General features: G+C 36.3%; 1 protein-coding gene across 22 annotated transcripts in view; it reads left to right on the top strand.

Annotated features, from left to right (window-relative positions):
* Positions 1-24,464, top strand: part of CARF (calcium responsive transcription factor) — a 100,825-nt gene that overhangs the window by 58,745 nt on the left and 17,616 nt on the right. For 7 of the 22 annotated variants that reach the window (XM_042949780.1, XM_042949787.1, XM_042949801.1 and 4 more), the window contains one exon: positions 8,600-8,739. In XM_042949780.1, coding sequence (XP_042805714.1) covers positions 8,600-8,739 — 140 coding nt within the window. Of the gene's footprint in view, positions 1-8,599; positions 8,740-12,912; positions 13,356-13,680; positions 13,758-14,162; positions 14,248-16,300; positions 16,366-23,581; positions 23,636-23,821; positions 24,066-24,464 lie in introns of those variants that run through there. The other 15 variants (XM_042949796.1, XM_042949800.1, XM_042949790.1 and 12 more) reach the window with 14 other exon arrangements.

Consider the following 24,464-nt stretch of genomic DNA (forward strand, 5'->3'; position numbering starts at 1 on the left):
TAAGGAATTCTAACTTTGATTCATTAGAAAAATAAATAGTATGGTTAATATTGAAAACCTTTGAAAATATTATATGGTACAAACTTGCAATTAGTAAATACATCCTGGAATTCTAATGTATGGCCTGGTAATTATAGTCAATAATACTGCATTATAAAATTCAGAATTGCTCAGAGACTACATCTAAATTGTTCTCACCACAAAAAGGAGAGAATAATTCTGTGTCCTGATAGTGATGTTAGTTAACACTATGGTGGTAATTATATTGCAAAATATAAATTACCTAATTGACATATTGTATACCTTAAACTTAATGTTATATGTCAATCATATCTCAAGAAAATAAAGAATTCTAAAACCACAGTACAAAGTAGGAATCAGATACCAGCAGAGGGTTTTAAAAATATTTTTATTGAGGTATAATTGATATATAACAAACTGTACATATTTAAAGTGTACAGTTTAATAAGTTTGGATAAATGTATACATCTATGAAAGCATCACCACAGTTGAGGTAATGAACATATCCATCACCTCCAAAAGATTCCTAATGCCTCTTAGTAATCCCCTCCTCTCCCTGCCTCCCACTCACACTTCACCATCCCCAAACAACTACTGATTTGCTTTCTGTCATTAGAGATCAATTTGCTTTGTCTATAATTTTATAAAAATCATATAGTATGAACCTTTTTATATATGACTTTTGTAACTCAGCATATATGAGTTGCAAATGTTGCATATGTTTTTTTTTTTTTTTTTTTTAAGTTCATTTTGAGAGAGACGGAGACAGTGTGAGTGAGGGGAGTGGGGAGGAAGACCAAGAATCCCAAGCAGGCTTCACACTGTCAGCACAGAGCCCCAAGTGGGGCTTGAACTCATGAAACCATGAGATCATGACCTGAGCAGAAACCAAGAGTCAGACACTTAACCAACTGAGCCACCCAGGCACCCCCTGTCACTCAGCATAGTTATTTTCAGATTCATCTGTGTCGCAAGATGTCTGAATAGTCCGTTCCTTTTTACTACTGAATAGTATTCCGTTGTATGAATATTCCATAATTTGCTTATCCACTTACCTGCTGATGGACAGCTGGGTTGTTTACAGTTCTTGGCTATTACAAATAAAGTTGCTATGAACACTTGTATAAAAGTCTTTGTATGAACTTATGATGCTTTCATTTCTCTTGAGTAAATATCTAGGAGAGGAATAGCTGGGTCATATGGTAGGTATATATTTAACTTTTTAAGAAACTCTCAAATGGTTTTTCCAATGTGATTGTACCCCTTTACGATCCTGTCAGGAGTGTATGTGAGTTCCAGCCAATGCTTGGTATGGACAGGCTTTTGATACTGTAGGCATATTACAATGCTTTGTAGTCTAGTAGTATCTCATTGTGGTTTTAACTTCCAGTTCTACAGTCACCAATGCTGTTAAACATCTTTTCATGAGTTATTTGCCATCTGTATATTTTCTTTAGTGAAGTGTCTGTTTGGATCTTTATCTCATTTTTAAATGGAAATGTTTTCTTCTTATAGAGGTTTAAAAAGCATATTCTAGATATAAGTCCATTTTAGAAATGTTATTTACAAGAATTTTCACCTGATCTGTAGCTTATCTTTTCACCTTCTTAACAGTATCTTTCAAAGAGTAGAAGATCAGAAATTCTTATTGTGATTAAGTCCAGGGTACCTTTTTCCCCCCTTTATGGATCATACTTCTGTGTTGTATCTAAAAGACCTTTGCCTAATCCAAGATTAGATTTTTTCCTGTTTTCATCTAAGAAATTTTATAACTTTTGAGTTTACATTTAGGTGCATGATCTATTTTGAGTTAATTTTTATATACATAGTACAAGACTTTTTTTGGCATATGAATATCCAGTTGTTTCAGCACCATTTTCTGAAAAGACTATTTTTCTATTGAATTAAATTTATACCATTGATGAAAAATCCACTAATCACATACATATGGGTGAATTTCTGGACTCTGTTCTTTTTCATTGATTTATTATTTATCTCCATGGTCTCAACCAGGGCAATTTTGCCTCTAAAAAACATGGGGCAAAGTCTGGAGACAGTTTAAATTCTCATAGCTAGGGAGATACTGATTTGTGATAGAAGCAAGAGCTTCTCTTCAACATTGTACAATGTATAGGACAGCCTGAACAACAAAGAATTATCTGGCCCAAGATGTCTGTAGTACTGAGACTGAGAAGCTCTCGTCCCTCTTGATGCCAATACCACTGTCTTGATTACTATAGCTTTATAATAAATCTTGAAGTCAGGTAATAAAGTCTTTGAACCTTATTCTTCCTTTCAACTTTGTTTTGGCTATTCTTAGTTCTTTGTTTTTCCATGTGAATTTTAGAATCACCTGATCAGTTTCTTTTTTTAAAAAAGCCTGATGGGATTTTGATTGGGATCATGTAGAATATTATAGATCAATTTGGGGATAATTGAAATCTTAATATTGATACTTTGTTTTTTTCTCTGCAATGTTTTAGAGTTTTTAATGTATAGGTCTCATGTCTTTTATCAGATTTATCACTAAGAAGTTATAAATGACATTGTTTTTTAATTTCAATGTCTTACTTTTGCATTAATATAGAAATACAGTTGATTTTTTATATGGATCTTCTATCTTGCAACCTTGGTAGCTCATTTATTAGTTTTCATAGCTTTTTGGTAGATTCTTCTAGATTTTCTACGTTGACAGTTGTGCTATTTTACATCTTCTTTTCCAATCTGGATGGCTTATATTTCTTTTTCTCAACTGTTATACTGACTAGAACCTAGAGTACAATTTTGATTAGAATGGCTTAGGGTAGACATCCTTGCCTTGTTTCAGATTTTAGGGGAAAAGCATTTAGTCTTTCACTGTTATGGTGTTAACCATAAGTTTTGTATATGTCCTTTGTCAAATTGAATGAGATTCTTTCTGTTCTTAGCTTATTGAGAATTTTTATTAGGAACGGATATTTGATTTTGTCAGGTGCTTTTGCTGTGTATATTGATACAATCATTTTCTTTTTTTTAGTCTCTCAATATGTTAAGATTTGATTAAATTTTGAAGGGTAAAGGCCTTGTATTCTTGCATTCCTGGAGTAAATCATACTTGTTCATCAGGATGCATTATCCTGTTTTACATATTTTACATATTTCACAAATGTTGGGTTTCATTTGCATTTAATGTTACTATTGAAATTGTTGTGTTTATGTCTTCCCTTCTATCTTTCTATTTGTTCCATCTGTACTTTGTTGTCTTTTTCTGTCCTTTGGTGAAATTGCCCTTTTTTTATGATTCAATTTTACCTCCTTTATTGACTTGTTAGCTAATTATTGCTTTAGTGTTTATGCTGTACATCTTTAACTATCCCAGTCTACCTTCAAGTAGTATTCCATCATTTAACATACAGTATAAGAATCTTATAATAATATACTCACATCTTTCCCCTTCTTTGTGCTATTGTGGTCACACATTTTATTTCTATATAGATTACAAACCTGACAATGCATTGTTACTATTTACACTTTAAATAATCAGTTATCTTGTATATATTATTTTTATATATTTTCCTGCTTTTTTGCATTTCTGGTAACTTTTGATTGGATGTCAGACATAACTTTCACCTTTTTCGAGTGCTGGATATTTTTGTATTCTTATAAATATTCTTGAGTTTTGTTCTGGGACACAATTGAGTTTTTTGGAAACAGATTATTCCTTTAATGTTTGCTTTTAAGCTTTGCTAGGTAGGACCACGCAGCATTTAATCTAGTGTTAATTTTGTGTCACTATTGAGGCAAATCCCTTCTGAGTACATTGCTTTTGAACTAATGAGGTTTTCTACTCTGGCTGGTGGAAGAGGTATTCTTCTGAACCCTATGAACCTTAGAGGGTTGTTCCCAAATCCTTTCAGGTTGTTCTTTTCCCTAGTCTCAAGTAATTTCCTTATACTCATGTACTAATCATTAGTATTTTGAATGCTAGGGAGTGAACTTCTGCAGATCTCTGGAGTTTTCTATATAGCTCTCTCCTCTCCAGTACTTTGGCCTACAAACTTTAGCTGCTTTGGCCTTCCTCGATTCCAAGTTTCATCTCCTCTGCCCTGAGAGGTTCTGCCTGGTTTTCTACCCCATGTGCCACAGCCTGGAATCTCTTTGGACAGCTCTCTGGGATAACATAGGCCTCATCTCATCTGTTTTATATCTCTCAGGGATCACTGTCCTCTCTCATCATGTGTAACATTTTGAGAATCATTGTTTCATATATTTTATCCAATTTTATAGTTGTTTCAGGCAGGAGGATAAATCTGGTTACTTTTACTCCAGCTTGACTAGATACAGAAGTTCTCCAGACAATGTTGATGCCATGTCACGTTTGGGTTTCTGCAGGAGCAGTAGAGTTGGGAGAATAAGTAGGAGGTTATGAGGGAAGCACAAGGATAGATTACAAGATGGAGTAAGGTACAACAAATCTGAGTGAGACAAGTAGGTATATAATTGTGGAATTTAGGGTATAGGATTGGTCCAAAGTAATCTCCAGAACTGTCTGATTGTATAAGGACCACCTTTGATAGTATAGTTTCCAGTGTCCACTGCCATGGCTCCACCACTCATGATTCAGCCTTCTTTAGGATATAGGCCATGTAAGATACCAAAATGAATGATTTAAAAGTTTACCTTACTGGAACGTAGTGTCTATTACATGAGATATATAACTTTATACAAGATAGAAAATGGTAAATTTGAGGGGTGCCTGGGTGGCCCTGTTGGTTGAGTGTCTGACTTTTGCTTTTGGCTCAAGTTATGATCTCACAGTTTGTGGGATCAAGCCCCATGTTGGGCTCCACATTGACAGCATGGAGCCTGCTTGGGATTCTCTCCCCCTCTCTGTGCCCCTTCCCCATGCTCACACATATTAACACATGAGCATACTCTCTCTAAGTAAATAAACTTAAAAAGAAAATGGTTAATTTGATCATAGGAATATGGATAAAATTATATAAGAGTGAAGAATAAGATGGGACACCTTGGTGGCTCAGTTGAACATCCCACTCATGATTTTAGCTCAGGCCATGATCCCAGGGTCATGGGATCAAGCCCCATGTTGGGCTCACACTGAGTGTGGGGTCTGCTTAATATTCTCTCTCTCTCCCTCTGCCCCTGTCTCCTGCTTGTGCTCTCTCTTTCTCTCTAAAATAAAAATAAAATAAGAAGAGGGTGACGACATTACTTACAAGGAAGAGAACTGACATTTCAGTAAACACCAGACATTGTACTTGGTGCTTTACATTGTTTGGTTAAAGCACTTGGCATTTCACCTGGCATAAATAGTTTCTTATTATTGTAGCTTGGACTGGTGGTTAAGAGCCTGTGCTCTGAAGTCAGACAGATTGGAATCCCACTTCCTGTTTATTAGCTGTGTAACTTTGGACAAATTACTTGAACTTTCAGTTTTTAGTATTTTTCTTTCCTCTGAACAAATAGTAGTAGTAGCTACTTAATTGAACTGTTATGAGGGTTTAATGAGTTAACCTATGTTGAGATCTTAGAATCTGTAACAGGCCACTCAGTATATGTTCCTTTTTATAATTAATATTAACAAGGAAATTTTAAATGCTGAAAGGTAAACATTATCCTTATTCTCAAAGTGATGTGTCTGTTAGGTAGCATCTTTGGCTGTGTGCAACAGAGACATGATTATGGTGGTTTAACCAAATAAAGAGATCTTATTTTTTTATGAAACCAAATCTGAGGACAGTCTCACTAGGGATGTATGGTGGTTCCATAGGCTACCAGGAACACAGCAACCTTTAATATTTTCATATAAGCATCTCTAATGTGACTTTCATCTACATGTTGCTTTTTTGTCCATGGTGGTTGTTCCACCTCCAGCATTGATCAGAGTTCAGACAAGAAGAATGGAATGAGCAAAGGTCCTGTGCTGGGTGAATGAACCAAAGGTCTTTCTTAGGAGACCCGTCTGTGACTTCCCCTTTTATCTTATTGGTCAGAACTGTTATATGACCACCCTGGTTACAGGGGATGCTAGAAAACGTAATTCTTTTAAAATCTAGGCACCACTCCAAGAAAAAATATATTTTAGTAAGACAGAATTCACTCAACTATTGTTGAGGCCACTAATGGTGACTCCCACAAATTGGAGAACTATAATTCAGAAATTCAATAACTTGCTTGAGGTCATTAAACAACTATTAAGTGATAATATTGGTAGCAAGGTCTGTCCAGTACCATTCCACATTCCTTTTGCCACACAGTCCAGAAAACAAGTGATTGTTTCATTATAGAATCTTTGAGTTGGATCTTTAATGACAGGATATGAACATGAGATTAAAGTGCAGATGTCCAGAATTCAAGGAGCAAGTAGATGGAATTATATAGCTCATTGGGAGTACATTTTAAAGTTCATTTTGATCAGAACTTTAAGATTCAATGAAGGAATGAAGCTGGGATAAAGATTGGAATGGTAAGAGAGGTTAAATGGTAGAAATTCTAGAAGGCCAGACTAAGAATTTTACGTTTTGCTTAGTGTGTGTTACATTTAAAGTCTTATTGAAATGATTCATTAAAGGAGTCCATTGAGTCAAAAAGCTTTCCTAAAATCTGGGTGAAACTTTAAATGTTACAGATTTCTGAAAGTAGATATGATGACCAAATGGAAGTGATAGAGTAATTTTTTGATGACTATAATAAAATTGTATAATAAGTTTCTGGCTGTGACTTGCATCTATAATTGCTTTATAGAAGCTGTTGGGTTTTTTATATTTATATTCTACAAAGACACTCTAAAATCTTAAATATGGACATTCATTCATTCAACAAAACAGACATACTTCCTGCCCTTTTGGAGCTTACAGTCCAGTAGAGGGAGATAGATAATAAAAAATAAACATAGTAAATAAGTATATATAAACCTAAGCTCATTATATATATTTATATGTAGTAATATATATTATTTATATGTAAGTATACATATATGTAAGTATATATATATTTATATGTAAGTATGTTATATGTATATTTTACACTTATATGTTAGGTTGACAGCCTCCATAAAAATGGAGCAGGGAAAGAGGCAAATATGGGGTTAGTATGGTAAGAGTTACAATTTTAAATAGGACAACCAGAGTGGGCCTCATTGAGAAGGTACATGCAAGCAAATTCTTAGAGAGAGTAAGAGTCATGCAGATACCGTGTAGAGTAGTGCAGTAAGAGGGAACTGCAGGATTGGGAAGTGCTTGCTGTGCCTGGAGGTCAGCAAGAAAGCTAATGTGTCTGGAGTGGAGTGAGCAAGTGAGAGAGTACTGGGAAATGAGGTCAGAGAGGTAATAGGGAATCAGATCATGTAGGGTCTTACAATCCATCATAAAGATTTTGCCTTTTACTCTGCGTGGAAATGGGAAGTCACAGCATGTTTTGAGCAGAAGAATGACAACATAATATGACTTACCCTTTAAAAGGATCATTTTGGCCATTGTGTTAAGAATACACTTTATAGTTTGTCTCTCTCTACTAAATTATAAAATTCAGGGTTAGGGATCTTTGTCTTTTTTTGCTCATTGATCTATGACAGTGGCAGATGCTTAGAAAATATTGTTGAATGAATGACCATCCACATTTAAGATTTTAGAGTGTCCTTATAGAAAATAAATGGAAAACAACCTAAAGAGAGAAGGGAAACTTGTCAAGGGGAGAAAATTGCTGAAGAAATGTCTTTGAGTAGCAGAAAGGAGATGGGATCTAGTGTTCAAATAAAGGGTTTGACTCTAGATAGGACCATGGATACCTCATCTGTGGGTGGATGACAAGGGAGACTACATGGGTAAAGATGCTACTACTGTACAAGTGACAGTCTGTGGAAATCTCTTTTGATTGCTTCAATTTTCTCAGTAAATAAGAAGCCAGGCCCTTAGGTAACTGTGAATATGGGTATGTTGGGGGGAAGTGTGTTGGTGAGAAAAGCTAGTATGAGAGTAATTAGGCAAATGAAATATAGTATTATTAATGGGTCTACTTGATTAAGGGTTCACTTAAAGTTCATGTCCATCAATTGAAAATCAGATTAGTCAGCATGTTTATGTGCTTTTGTCCAATCATAATCAACAGTGGCTGAGTGTTTATTGAGAATCAGACACTGTGTTACCTGTTGGTTATACAAAAGATTAATAAAACCCAATCCTAGCTCTATGGGGGCTTACAGTGTAGTGGCAGACAGTTTTTTAATCAATTTGTAAAATGGTGTGATAAGTACTATCATTTCAAACAAAGGAAAAAACATTGTAAATCAAAGAAGTTCCAAAGTGAACAATTCAGGTTATGGAAGGAACAACAGATTAGTCTAAGAAGGCAAAATATTGTGAAAGAATCACTTTCAAAGCGTTACTTCCCAGTCTCCAGTCAAAAAGGTGTTATGTATAAACTTTGTGTAATTCCAATCAGATCTGCTTTGAAACTTAAACTAGATCCCAGAACTACTAATTATTGCTCCTCTGATACCCCCTGTGAAATGCTACGACTATCCGGATAGTATTCTCCCTTACCACAGGAAGCAAAAAACTCAGTTTTGCTTTATCAACAGGTTATTTTGGAGGTATTTTAAAGGAGCCAGCATTTGACGGTCATGGAGGTCTTATCAAAATCTGGTCACCTTGGAAACAGCATGCTTTTCTGAGGCCCTTTGAGCCTCCTACACAGGGTCTCTCCAATAACAGTGGTAAGGTAAGTTCATGTTGGGTTTGAGCTCTGATTTCTAATTTTTTTATCGAATACTCCAAATGCTTAAGTTTGTTTTGTTTAGTTTGAGAGTAGTGTCTAGGAATAAACTCCATTTATTGATCATGTTTGAAAAACTTTTATTTGGTAGAAATCTGCATTACTACTGTCAATACTGTTTGTCCTGGTAATTTCTGCATTGTGCATCTATTAAGAGGAAGTTCATAGGGATAAAAATGGGTGTAAACTTGTAGGTTCAGAAGGTTTCTCTTCAAACTGGCATCCTTTGGGAAAACTGTCTCAAGTAATTTATGAAAGTTTAATGAGAACTTTGCCCACTCTTGTTTTATCTTGTCCGTGAGGGTCTGGTTCTCTTTAGGAGAGGGTCCCTAAGATTCAAGGTTCACATTTGACTATATATTATCAGACTCATAGGTTTATCTTTAGTCTGGTTCTATAGCCATTCTGGGCTGGACTCCTGCATCTTATATGTATTTATACTAGAATCAAAATGTGTCTTGTTTACTTTCTTTTATTTTTATTTTTTTAGATAGAGTATGTGAGTAGGGAATAAGGGCAAAGGGAGAGAGAGAGAGAATCCCAGGCAGCCCCCCCCCCCCCCCCCCCACTGAGAATGGAGCCTGATACTGGGCTCTATCCCACCTCATGAGCTGAGGTGAAACTAAGAGCCCAACACTCAACTGACTGAGCCACCCAGGTGGCCTGTGTATTACTTTGAAAATGATAAAAGGATTATTTGGAATTAGAATTGTTTTTTGGGGGAACTTCTCATATAAACAAAATTGTTCTTTTGGGGACGTACTTTGAAGCAAAAAGAAAGCAATATCTCAAATATACAGTTGTCTACATTTTTTTAATGTTTATTTGTTTTTGAGAGAGAGACAGAGCATGTGCGGGGGAGGGACAGAGAGAGGGGGAGACACAGAAGCAAGCTCCAGGTTCCTAGCTGTCAGCACAGAGCCTGACATGGGGCTCGAACTCGTGAACCATGAAATCGTGACCTGAGCTGAAGTCGGCCACTCAACCAACTGAGCCACCCAGGCGCCCTTACAGTTGTCTACATTTTAAGAGGAAACTTCCAATATAGTCAAGAGATTATGAAATTGCCTCCTTAAAAGAGTCTTTGGTAAAGGCAAGAAAAAAATGTGAAAAATTTAGAAATGTCTTCTCTAGATCCTTTCAAATCACAATTTGAATATGATGTCCTTGATTGTTCTATTTCCTCATCCTGTGTTCCTGTTTCCCTCTGTACTGTCTCTCCTAACTTTTTCTCCTTCCCTTCAAAATACCCCATAAGGATATAGTCTTGTTGGTCTAAAAGAGAAAGATCACTCTGTTTAATGTAAGAAATACCCCTTTCATTTTTATACTTCAAGTATTAACAGTTACTGGCATTTTAATCAAAGAAATCAAATTGTCTAGGGGTCCTAAATTAATCTTTAAACCAGCTGTAATGACTGACTCTTCCTCCTGCTTCCTCACCCCCTCTTATGTGCATGTATTTCAAAATAGGTTTTCTTGCATCTAAACTTTTCCCCTGTCTTTAAGTAAGGAAAGATAGTCTTTTCCAATGCTAATTTTGTATTTGACTAAAGTTGGCTCCCTCTCATTTTTAATTCATATTCCTTTTCTTCTTTTCCCTCCCTAGGGAAACATTAGAGATTAATTGACAAAAAAAATTATTCTGTCATTATGTACTCAATCTAGAAATATCTAATGAATTTCTACAATAGAAAGAAAAATTATTAAACTGTTTTTCTGTTTCTTTAAAATTGCTTTTAAGAGGGGCGCCTAGATGGCTCAGTCAGTTGAGCATCTGACTTAGGATCAGGTCATGATTTCCTGGTCTGTGAGTTCAAGCCCCGTATGGGGCTCTGTGCTGACAGCTTGGAGCCTGGGAGCCTGTTTCGGATTCTGCGTCTCCCTCTCTTTCTGCCCCTCGTCCACTCATGCTCTGTCTCTCTCTCTGTCAAAAACAAATAAACATTTAAAAAAAAATTGCTTTTAAGAGATATTTCTGGTTAAAACTAAGAAAAGAAGAAAAAACTTCTTGCTTCCAAGATGAAAGACTCTGAACCAGGATTTAAAGGGTTTTTATTATAATTTCATTTATGAATACAAAGTTTATATATTATACAGAAAATATTCATAAAGTATTCCTGATAGAATGAGTTAATCATATTGGTTTAAAGGATTGAAAAACAATTACCTTCCTGACTTTAATATATGAAATTAATGCCAACACAGTATGCTAGTTATACAGGAAGATTGAATATCTCATAATTTAAACTTTATATATTTCTTACATTGGTTTTTTTTAATTTTTTTTCTAATCTTACATTGGTTTTATGGGACAAATTATTATTATCATTATTTCTATAAATTAAGTTTACAAAAATTTAGATTCATGATTAATTAGATAAAATTGTAATGATGGATATCTTTAAAAAGTTTATAATCTCAAGTTATTTCTATAATATCAAAATTCTTGGGATGCCTGGCTGGCTGAGTCAGAAGAGCATGCAGTTCTGCATCTCGGGTCATGAGTTCAAACCCTATGTTAAGTGTAGAAATTACTTAAATTAAAAAAAAAAAAAACTTAAAAAAAACTTTAATATCAGAGTTCTTAAGAACTTTATACTTAACTAAAATTTCAATTTCTAGTTCCTCAGCTAACTTAAAAACCTCAGACAGGGGCACCTGAGTGGCTTAGTTGGTTACGTGTCTGACTTCGGCTCAGGTCATGATCTCACGGTTGGTGGGTTTGAAACCCGCGTCGGGCTCTGTGCTGACAGCTTGGAGCCTGGAGCCTGGAGCCTGTTTCGGATTCTGTGCCTCCGTCTCTCTCTGCCCTCCCCCACTCATGTTCTGTCTCTGTGTCTCTCTCAAAAATAAATAAACATTAAAAAAAAAAAACCTCAGGTTAAACTGAGTTAATTGATACATAGGCTTTGAATACTTGGACAAAATCTAAAGAAAACAATGAGTGACATTGGTCACTAAACAGTTATATTTTACTGTTATTCTTCTTTTTAAATTTTAATGTTTTATTTTATTTTTGAGAGAGACAGAGTACAAGTAGGGAGGGGCAAAGAGAGAGGGAGACAGAATCTGAAGCAAGCTCCAGGCTCTAAGCTGTCAGCCCAGAGCTCCATGCAGGGCTCAAACTTGTGGACTGCGAGGTCATGACCTGAGCCGAAGTCAGATGCTTAACTGACTGAGCCACCCAGGTGCCCCTTTATTGTTATTCTTATCTGTTTAAAAATAGATATAGATTGGGGTGCTTGGCTGGTTCAGTTGGTAGAGTAAGTGACTCTTAATCTCGGGATTCTGAGTTCTACCCCATGTTGGGCCTAGAGCTTACTTCTAAAAATTGAAAGGAGGAAGGAAGGAAGGAATACATTTATAGGACATGAAAATATTTTTGGATTTTGTTATATGCATAGTTTCCTTAAAATTCATAAAGACAATATGACAAACATGCTCATTAGAAAAATAACTATGCGGGGCACCTGGGTGGCTCAGTCGGTTAAGCGGCCGACTTCGGCTCAGGTCATGATCTCATGGTCCATGAGTTCGAGCCCCGCTTCGGGCTCTGTGCTGACAGCTCAGAGCCTGGAGCCTATTTCAGATTCTGTGTCTCCCTCTCTCTGACCCTCCCCTGTTCATGCTCTCTCTCTGTCTCAAAAATAAATAAAACGTTAAAAAAAAATTAAAAGAAAAAACTATGCTAAGTGAAATTAGTCAGAGAAAGACAAAAATCATATGACTTCATTCATATGAGGACTTTAAGAGACAAAACAGATGAACATAAAGGAAGGGAAACAAAAATAATATAAAAACAGGAGGGGGACAACAGAAGAGACTCATAAATATGGAGAACAAACAAAGGGTTACTGGAGGGGTTTTGGGAGGGCGTATGGGCTAAATGGGTAAGGAATCTACTCCTGAAATCACTGTTGCACTATATGCTAACTAATTTGGATGTAATTTTAAAAAATAAAATTAAAAAAAACTAAATAATTCCTCATTTTCTGTCTTCTAGTTTTGTCTAGGGAGAAATAAAAATTGATCACATAGGTTAAATGGAGAAAGTAAGACTATATTCAGTGTAATTACAGAGAGATATTTGTTTCTTAAAGAAATTTTTGCACCTAGGAGGATACATTGATAGGATGCTGAAATGGCCTTCTAAAAGCAGAGCTTCAGCATTAACTCAGAGGCAACATTCTGAAAGGGTGGATACCATCCTTGAAGAGGTAATATATGCATAAATCAGAGACCTCTGTATAGTGCTGTGTTTCCAACAGGAAGAATACATGGGTCCAGTAACCATGGGACAGAAGCAGGAGTAGCCCCATTTACCTTAATTTCCAGTGACATACTGGGAGATTTTGTTTCCCATCCTTTTAATTCTGGGCTCTGTAGGTTTGGAGGTCCTGGTCCCCAAAGCGAGCATACTCTTGCCAGGGGGAACACAAAGTTTTTATTCAACTATAAGGTAAGGCTGCTGTCAGTGCACTTTCAAGTCCTTGTATCCAGGCACCAACAGGTAAGAAGAGGCATCAGCATACTGGCAGGAGTGATCAACCCAGATCAGCAGAAGGACTTAGAGCAGGGGGACTACATGTGGAGCCTAGATGATCCATTTGGACACCTTTTGGTCCTTCTGTGCCCCATTGTAACTGTGAATGGATGCATGCAGCAGTGTCTGCACAAGAACAAAATGGTCACTCAGTCCTCTCAGGAATTAAAATTTGAGTCATAACACCAGTAAGGCTCCAAGACCTGGTGAGGTAATACCTGAGGGTGAGGGAAATTAGAATAACTCCTGGAAATGGGAGAGCATGAATACCAGTTTTAGCTCCAGAGATCAACTGCAGCATCAGAGGTTCCTTCTGAGCATCAGAATTTCCTTCATTTCAGGAAGATGGGCCAGAAGAACTATGGGAGACTGGCAATCTGACCTGTGGGGAGAGATAAATCTATTCAGCATAAGAGGTAGGCCATGGCAGCAATGAAAATGAGCCCTCAGAGCTCCTGCTGCAGATGGAGTGATTAATAAGTGGCCACAGCTGCTGCTCTGGATCTATCATGGTGCCTGTGCAGAAGCTATGCTTCTCACAGGCTGCTCTCAGCCAATGACTGGGCATGGCAAAGGTACTAAGATGGTCCCACTTCTGTGAGGAGGACTCTGATGGGTAACATGTCTTGAGTTTTCCCCATTAGCCTTGTAGACTTTACACAATACTAATGGGGCCCGTGCATTGAAAAACTCAAATTAGACCCCCAAAACCTCATAAATATCTTATCTTTGTCCTTCCTCCTCAGACACACTGCTAAGATCTGTCAAAGTAGTATTCTCCTTACTGTAATAAGCAAAAAACGTAGCTTTGCTTTATCAACAGGTTATTTGGTGGTATTATTAGGCAGATAGCATTCAACAGATGAAAAGGAGCCATCATTCAGAAAGCAGAGAGAAGATCTTCACAGGTAGGAGGAACAGTAAATGCAAAGGCCTTGATGTGGAAAAAAGGTATTTAAGGGCAGAAAGCAGAGCAGTGTGGCATTAGCTTAGAGGCAATAGAGAAGATGGTGTGGAGTCAGTGGTAATCATAGTGTCAATTTCATTCTGAGTAAAACAGAACCTATTACAGGATTTCTACTGGAGAAGTGATATACCTGGGTTTATATGTTGTAGAAGAATATGTTATACAGGGACATGAATGGAAACAGGGAGAGCAATAAGGAGGTTATTAGAAATGGCACACACATGAGAGCTTAGGTGATTTGCATCTAGAGTGATAGTGATACAGGAGGCAAAGAGAAATGGAAAAATTCAGGATTATTTTGGAGATAGAATCATCAGGACTTGCTGATTGGTTGGCTGTTGGGGAGGGCATGTGGGGATGTGTGTGAAGGAAGGGAAGGAATGAAGAATGACGCCAGCCAGGGTTTTAGCTGTGAGTGACTGTGTGAATGAATGGTAGTAAATTTTACTGAGTTGAGGAAGACTGATGGGGAAGAATAGACTTGGAAGAGAAAATCAAGAGCTCGTTTTTGAACCTAGTTAGTTTTGAATTCCAAATGGAACTGTTAAGTTGGCACTTACAGATACAACTCTAGATGTCAGGATTGGACATAAACATTTTTGTGATTTATCAACATATAGATGGTAATGAAAAACTAGAGAACAGAGAGATCACCTGAGGAAAAAAAAAATGCAGATAAAGAAGAAAAGAATGCCCAGGATCTAGCCCTGAGGCCCTCCAACATAAAGGTTAGCTAGAGCAGGAAATATGACTAAGAAGTTAAAAGGAATACCACGAATGCTTAGAACTGGTCAGTTGAGTCCACTTTGGAACCTGTGAGGAAATGTCAGGGCAAGAAGTATCTCAGATTAGTTGCAAATTAAAGCAAATTCTTCAGTCCTTTAGTTAACAAATACATATTCAGTGTATTATAACAGTGGTGTTAAAAGACATTACAATATAAGGTAGTAAACCCTTAATATACCAAGTATATGTGTAATGCTCCCCTACAAGTGAGGGATATCAGATCTCTAGACTTGATTGTAAAAATATTTCAGAAGGGGCGCCTGGGTGGCTCAGTCGGTTAAGCGGCCAACTTCGGCTCAGGTCATGATCTCGCGGTCCGTGAGTTCAAGCCCCGCGTCGGGCTCTGTGCTGACAGCTCAGAGCCTGGAGCCTGTTTCAGATTCTGTGTCTCCCTCTCTCTGACCCTCCCCCATTCATGCTCTCTCTCTCTCTCTGTCTCAAAAATAAACATTAAAAAAAAAAAATTAAAAAAAAATATTTCAGAAAAGTCTTTCTGCTTTCTATCTAGTCTTTCTAAAAGCAACTACCTAAAAAGATCAATTTTTGTTTTTTTTATACATTCAATTTTAGGTTTAATAAACATTAAACTTTTTAAACTTACTTTGCTTTTACCTAAAATATGGTTTTAGGTGGCAGTAATAAATTCTGGCTTTAAAAGATGATTAGAATTATATAAATATATTAACTGTTCTTAAGAAGATCCTTCCTCTCTTTTTAGATTTGATTAACATTTGACAATACATTGTAATGTTTTGATATTAGAATTATATGAATCAAAACTATGAGTGTATTTGAACTTTCAAGAAGAATTTAACCAAAGGATATAGGAAAGAGCAAAATAAAACAATGTGGTAGATATAAAACAATTTGTGGTTTTCAGAGTAACAGACTTCTATATCAGTTGCATAATAGTAATTATTTATTCATGAAGTCTTTTTATTTCCATGGAAACACTGAGATCATTTTAATTTTTAATTACATTAGAGTTTACAGTTCCATAGATTTTAACTGTAGTAGCAAGCACAGAAGCTAGAGCTCTACCCATTTCCACTTTAAAAAATATAAAGGAGGAAGAAAGGGTTTAAAATGATGATGAATTTCACTTAGTTACAACCTTTAACTGTATATTGATTATTTCTAATTTCTCCTAAACCTGCCCTACAATTTTATGTCCAATTAATTTTTCCATTTTTGTCTATACCCTTCAGGTAAAAGTATTTTCACAGGAAAAAAACTGCAATGCAAAATTGCGCAATGGATGCTGGTAAAATAGGTAGTTTGTGAGATAAGTAAAATAGTTGTCAGGTAATAGAAAAAGCAGAGAACTAGCTCTGCCACTTAGCTGAATTATCTCAGGTGAATCACTTCATTTCTCTGGCCCTCAATTTCTTCATCTGCACCCTGAGAGAGTGAGGTTGAATGATAGAACTCAGTGGTTATATGTAAGTGATGAATCAATGGATTCTACTCCTGAAACCGTATGTTAACTAACTTGAATTTAAATAAATTGAAAGAGAAAAAAAAGAATTCAATGGTTCTGTGAAATGGCTTGGCTGTATGGAGACCAGGACTTGTGGGAACTATCCACGTGGGCCCTACAAATATGTTGATAATATTTCTCATGATATGAGCATTTGTCAACGGGGACTGGTTTGAAGGTTTTTTCAAAATTGTTTTTAATTGATGCATAATATTGCATAATATGTTTTTTTTACATCTATTTTAGTCATTCCCAGATTGTTGAACATTTAGATATTTTCAATATTTTTAACATCAGATGTCATTTTTTGCATCTCTGACTACTATGTTTTTGGTTTGGATTCCTAGACATAAAGTAACTAAACAGCATAAGCATTGTTACTCTTGATAATATTATCAAATTTCTTTCCATAAATGTTATATTGTTTTAGTCTATCTCAAAGTAATTTTTTTTTTATTTGAGAGAGAGAGTGTGAGTGAGGGAGAGGGATGGGGGTGGGAAGAGAGACAGAGAGAGAGACAGATAGAGAGAATCCCAAGCAGGCTCCATGCTCAGCATAGATCCTAACAGGGGGCTCCACCCATGACCTTGGGATCATGATCTGAGGTGAAATCTAGAGTGGGATACTCAACTGACTGAGCCCCCCAGGCACCCTATCTCAAAGTAATTTTTGATTGTGCATCTGATCATGTCCTGATGAGAATTAAATATGATAATTTAAAGACTTTTCTAATTTGAAATACTTTACTTTTTTCAAATTAACATTTTTTATTAGTGAGGTGTTTTCCATGTATATTTTTTATGTGAAATACAATCTTTTCACTAGCCCATTTTAATATTACAATTTAGTTTTTAAACAAAATCCATTTCTGTTGGCCTAGTACTTTTTAAAAAATGTTTAGGGATGCCTGGGTGGTTCAGTCAGTTAAGCATCTGACTTTAGTTCAGGTTGTGATCTCATGGTTTGTGAGTTCAAGCCCTTCATCAGGCTCTCAGCTCTCAGCGTGGAGCCTGCTTCGAACCTCTTTCCCCTTCTTTCTCTGCCCCTCCCCACCTCTCCCTGACCCTCCCCCATCTCTGCCCTCCCCCACTATGCACATGCTTCTCTCTCAGAAATAAACATTTTAAAAAAGGAAAAATATTATAATTATTTGCTACCTAGCAATGTGCACTTTCTTTTTAACTTGCTTGCCCTATCCTTTCCCAAATTATGTAGCATGCATACTCTCAGTAATGGTGGAACATAAAGTCATTGTTCATTTTGATAGAGTAGGCAGTTAGTTAGGATCTAGCAGGAGGCCTAGAGGCCAGCAAAGAGGAAGTACAGCTATCTGGAAAGTCAGAGGCCTGTCCTAGCAGCACTCCACAAGAAGCTGGATCAGACCAGACAGATCCAAGATGGCAGGTGCCATGACAGAAAACCCCTGACCAAATAAGGAAGAGAAGGCTCAAAACCCTGCTTCTAAGAAATCCTCAGCCCAAGCAATCAATATCCCATGCCCTAGTTAACAACTGTCAATAAGAGATAGAAACCCAAACCCAATATCACAGTTCCTGTGCTTGCTCTTTCTTTTGTGCTCTTTTTTTTATTTAGTTTGAGTATAGTTAATATACAGGGTTATAATAGTTTCAGGTGTACAATATAGTGATTTAACAATTCTATACATTACTCAGTGCTCATCATGATAAGTGTACTCTTTAATCCACGTATTTCACCCATCCTCCCACTCATTTCCCCTCTGGTAACCATTAACTGATTCTCTATAACTAAAGAGTGTGTTTCTTGGTTTGTCTGTCTCTCTCTCTTTCCATTTGCTCATTTGGTTCTTAAATTTCACATGTGAGTAAAATCATATGGTATTTGTCTTTCTCTGACTTATTTCCCTTAGCATTATATCCTCTCTAGCTCTATCCATGTTGTTGCAAATGTCAAAATTTCGTTTTTTTATGGATGAATAACATTCCATTGTGTATATATACCACATCTTCTTTATCCATTCATCAATCAATGGACACTTGGACTGTTTCCATAATTTGGTTATTATAAATAATGCTGCTATAAACATAGGGGTGCATGTATCCCTTTGAATTATTGTCTTTGTATTCTTTGAGTAAATATCAGAACTGTGATTGCTGGATTGTAGAATAGTTCTATTTTTAACTTTTTGAGGAACCTCCATATTGTCTTCCACAGTGGCTGCACCAGTTTGCATCCCCACCAACAGTGCACAAGGCTTTCTTTTCTCCACATCCTCACCAACGCCTGTTGTTTCTTGTCTTGCTGATTTTAGCCCTTCTGACAGGTATGAGGTGATATTGCATTGTAGTTTTGATTTGCGTTTTCCTGATGATGAGTGATGTTGAGCTTTTTTTCATGTGTCTGTTGGCCATCTGGATGTCTTCTTTGACGAAATGTCTGTTCATGTCTTCTACCCATTTTTTAATTGGGTTATTTTTTGAGGTGTTGAGTTGTATAAGTTTTTTATTTTGGACACTAACCCTTTACAGATATGTCATTTGTAAATATCTTCTCCAATTCTGTAGGTTATCTTTTAGTTTTGTTGATTGTTTCCTTTGCTGTGCAGAAAGAAGCTTTTTATTTTGATGTAGTCCCAAGTTTATTTTTGCTTTTGTTTCCCTTGCCTCAGGAAATGTAGCTAGAAAAAAGTGGCTACAGTTATTAGTGTCAGAGAAATTACTGCCTTTGTTCTCTTCTAGAATTTTTATGGTTTTAGGTCTCATATTGAGGTCTTCAAGCCATTTTGAGTTTAGCTTTGTCTATGGTGTAAGAAAGTGGTCCCATTTCTTTCTTTTGCATGTGTAGCTGTCCAGTTTCCCCAACACCATTGTTGAAGACTGTCCTTTGCCCATTGGATATTCTTTCCTGCTTTGTCAAAGATTAATTGACCATATAGTTGGGGGGCTTTCTATTCTGTTCCATTGATCTATGTGTCTGTTTCTGTGCCAGTAGCATACTGTTTTGATTACTTTGTAACATAACTTGAAGTCCAGGTTTGTGATGCCTCCAGCTTTGCTTTTCTCTTGCAAGGTTGCTTTGACTATTCAGGGTCTTTTGTGTCCCATACAAATTGTAGGATTGTTTGTTCTAGTTCTGTGAAAAGTGTTGGTATTTTGATAGGGATTGCATTAAATATGTAGATTGATTTCAGTAGTATTGACATTTTAAGAATATTTGTTCTTCCAACTCATGAACATGAAATATCTTTCCATTTCTTTGTGTCATCTTTAGTGTCTTTCATTAAAGTTTTATAGTTTTCAGAATAAAGATCTTTCACCTCTTTGGTTAAGTTTATTCCTAGTATTTTATTGGTTTTGGTGCAATTGTAAATGGGATTTTTCCCTTTCTTTCTTTCTTTCTTTGTTTCTTTCTTTCTTTCTTTCTTTTCTTTCTTTCTTTCCTTCTTTCCTTCCTTCCTTCCTTCCTTCCTTCCTTCCTTCCTTCCTTCCTTCCTTCATCTTAGTGAGAGAAGCATGCAAGTAGATGCAAGAGAGGGGCAGTGAGAGGAAGACAGAGAATCCAAAGCAGGCTCTATGCTAACAGTAGACAGCCCAATGTGGGGCTCAGACTCAGGAACCACGAGATCAATACCTGAGCTGGAGTTAGATGCTTAACCAACTGAACCACCCAGGTGCCCCAGTGAGATTGTTTTTTTTTTTTAATTTCTCTTTCTGCTGCTTCATTATTGGTGTATAGAAATGCAACAGGTTTCTGTATATTGATTTTGTATCCTGTGACTTTACTGAAATCATTTATCAGTTTTGTAGTTTTTGGTGGCGTCTTTTGGGTTTTCTCTATATAGTATCATGTCATCTGCAAATAGTGAAAGTTTTACTTCTTCCTTACTGATTTGGATGCCTTTTATTTCTTTCTGTTGTCTGATGGCTATGGCTAGGACTTCCAGTACTATGTTGAATAAAAGTGGTGAGAGTATACATCCTTGTCTTATTCCTGACCTTAGGGGAAAAGCTGAGAGAAAAGCATTTCCCTGTTGAGTGTGATGTTAGCTGTGGGTTTTTTATATAGGGGCTTTATTATGTTGAAGAATATTTCTTTTAAACCTACTTCATTGAAGGTTTTTTATAATAAATTGATGTTGTACTTTTGTCAAATGCTTTTCCTGCATCTCTTGAAGTGATTATATGGTTTTTATCCTTTCTCTTATTGATGTGATCTATCTCATTGATTTATTTGGGAGTATTGAACCACTGTTGCATCCCAAGAATAAATCCCACTTAATCATGGTGAATGATTTTTTTTAATGTTTTGTTGGATTTTATTTGTTAGTAATTTTTGAGGATTTTTGCATCTATGTTCATCAGAGATATTGTCCTGTAGTTCTCTTTTTTTGTGGTGTCTTTATCTGGTTTTGCCATCAGGGTGATAACTGTCCTCATAGAATGAGTTTGGAAGTTTTCTTTCCTCTTCTATTTTTTGGAATAGTTTGAGAAGAATAGATATTAACTCTTCTTGAAATGTTTGGTAGAATTTGCTTGGAAGTTTTTTTGATTACAGATTCAATTTCATTGCCAGTAATCATGTTGTGTTCAAATTTTTTATTTCTTCCTGGTTCAGTTTTGGGAGGTTATGTGTTTCTAGGAATTTATCCATTTCTTCTAGGCTGTCCAATTTGTATAATCTTTCATAATATTCTCTTACAATTATTTGTATTTCTGTGGTATTGGTTGTTACTTCTCTTTCATTTGTGATTTTTGTTCTCTCTGTTTCTCTTGAGCTAGTCTCCTTTTACATCTCAAGAGTGTACTTTCAGTTTAATGAACTTTCCCGCTTGTGTCACTCCTTTGGTGTGCTGTGTCTGTCCTTGAATTCTTGGGATGAAAACAAGAACCTTTGGCAACCTCTTTGGGTTGGGCTGGGTCGAGGCCCCAGGGCCTGGGGTCTCTGAAATTCACCCAGCAACAATTAACATATATTTACTTTACTTAGTTCTAAAATATGGTAATAGATAACACTTATTGAGTGCCAGATGCTTTATATTTATCATTTAATCCTCACACCTGGCCTGGGTTTTATTATCCCAATTTTATGGAAGAAAAACAAACTCAGAGGGATTGAATACCTTACCCGAGATTATACATAGCTAAGAAGCCAAGAATCAAAAATCTAAACCCAGGACTTTTTTACTCCAAAGTCTGTGTTATAATCAGATTTCACTCTAAATTAAATAATTCATGAACTATCAAAATTCACCATGAGGAAGAGTATGCTTCCTGCCAATCTAGAGTGTTTATAAATTAAAAGATAAGGGACTGTAGGATATAGATTAATATATTAATGGGGGAGCAAATATTTTTTTCAGAGCAGTATTAACACTTTTATTTTCAACCCACCTTGATCTTTGAAATCTCCTGAAACAAAATATTTAATTAAAAAGTTGTTATAAAGATCTAATAGAGGGACGGTATTTAAGTTTTCTTTTTTTAATGTAAGTTCTTCACCCGACATAGGGCTTGAATTCACAACCACAAAATCAAGAGTCACATGCTGTACCTAGTGAACCAGCCAGGCACCCTGAGGGACAATCTTTAAGGAACATTGGCTCTAAGCCATTACTGTCTTAGATTTTGTATACCAAATAGTTCAGAGGATATTTAAATTGGAAAATAAGCATTTCATTCTGTAATTCATACACATTTGGAGCTGTCTAGATTCCAGATCTTTTCTAGTTTGTCAAGAATTTATATTACAAGTGGATGTTGACTTTTGTCACATAATGCATCTATTGAGATAATTATATGGTTTTTCTCCTTTAGTCTATTAAATTGGTGAAATGCATAGACTGATGGGTTTTTTAAAGTTTTATTTTAATTCCATTTAGTTAACATTCAGTGTATATTAGTTTCAGGTGTACAGTATAGTGATTCAACCCTTCCATATATCACCCTGTGCTGATCAAAAGTGTAATCCCTACTTTGGCTCAGGCCATGGTCTCACAGTTCAGAAGTTCAAGTCCCTCATAGGGCTTTGTGCTGATAGCTTAGAGCCTGGAGCCTGCTTTGGATTCTGTGTCTCCCTCTCTCTCTGCCCCTCCCATGCTCACACTCTGCCTCTCTCTCTCTCTCAAAAATGAATAAACATTAAAAAAATTAAAAAAAAGTGCAGTCCTTGATCTCCGTCACATGTTAACCCAACTTGTTCTCTATATAGATGGATGTTTAAATGATACATGTCATACATATTTTTTGGTACACACATGCACAGTTTCTCCAGCTCCATACGAAGTAGTTGGATCATTGGATATACATGTAGCTTTACTAGTGCCAAACTGATTTCCAAATCGATTGTACCAGTGTATACCCTCACTAACAGTGTATGATAATTACAGTTGTTTCATATCTTTAAAAATACTTTTTATTGTCAGACTTCCTAAATATATAGTGGGTTTTAATTGTGGTTTTAATTTGCATTTCCTTAATTGCAACTGAGTTTGAGTACCTTTTCAATATTGGTTCACCATTTGTATTTCCCTTCCTGTGAATAGCCAATCTAAATATTTTGCTCATTTAAAAACTTCTAGGGGCGCCTGGGTGGCTCAGTTGGTTGAGCATCCAACTTCAGCCCAGGTCATGATCTCATGGTTCATGAGTTCGAGCCCAGAGTCAGGCTTTGTGCTGACAGCTCAGAGCCTGGAACCTGCTTCAGATTCTCTGTCTCCCTCTCTTTTTGCCCCTCCCCTATTCACGCTCTGTCTCTCTCTCTCTCTCTCTCTCTCTCTCTCTCTCAAAAATAAATAAAAACATTAAAAAAATTAAAAACTTCTAGATAGTTTCTATTACTTTTTTGTTGGGATTCTATACATATTCCAAGTAAGAGTCTTTTATTAAAAATATGTTTTACAAATATATTTTCCTTTTCCAAGGTGTCTTTGCTCTCTCTGTAGTGCTTTTGAGGAACAAGCTTTTTAAATCTTATTGTAGTGGAAGTTATCAATTTTGTCCCTTATAGCTAGTGCTTTGTTTCTTGTTTCAGAAATCACTGTGTGGAAGCTTAAACGAGCCTGTGCAGAGAGACCACATTTAACAGGTTTTGTGGGTTTTTTGTTTTGTTTTTGTTTTTAGAGAGCGTAAGCAGGGGAGGGGCAGAGGGAGAGAGAAAGAATCTCAAGCAGGCTCCATGCTCAGTGTGATGCAGGGCTCAATCCCACAACCCTGGGATCATAACCTGAGCCGAAATCAAGAGTCAGATGCTCATCTGAGCCATCCGACCGAGCCACCTATTTTATGTTGACAGTCCAATGAAGTTCCAAGTCAACAGGCAGCATCAACCACAGACATGTAAGTGAAGATGTCTTCAGATTATTTCAGCCCTCAGCCATTGAGTCACTCCCAGCCTTTGAGTCTCCCAGCTGAAGCCCCAGACACTGTGGAGTAGATACTAATCATCTCTTCTTTGCTCTACCCAAATCCCTGGTCCATAGAGTCTGTGAACACAATAAAATTTTTGTTTTATGCCACTAAGTTTTACTAAGTATTGTTTAATGCATAGCATAATTTTATTTTGTTAAAAACATATACTTGCATCATTGAATAAATTTAGAAAAATGGGGAAAATACACATAACTGAGTTGTCATGGTTATCTCTGGATCATGCATATTTACAAATAATGACACAAAGTTAACTGAAAGGAAGAGAAATTTCATTCAAATTTAAAGATACCTGAGGATCTTTCCAAATATTTGTTTTTTATTAAATTTGTTAAAACAAAACAATAGCAACAGTTCATCTATTTCTTCCACCCTCCAACCCCTGCCTCTGGCAACCACCAATCTGTTCTCTGTATCTATGAACTTGGATTCTATTTATTTAAAAAAAAAAAGAGAGATCATACAGTGTTTGCCTTTCTCTTTCTTAT

Source organism: Panthera leo, chromosome C1, assembly GCF_018350215.1.
Source record: "Panthera leo isolate Ple1 chromosome C1, P.leo_Ple1_pat1.1, whole genome shotgun sequence".
NCBI lineage: Eukaryota > Metazoa > Chordata > Mammalia > Carnivora > Felidae > Panthera > Panthera leo.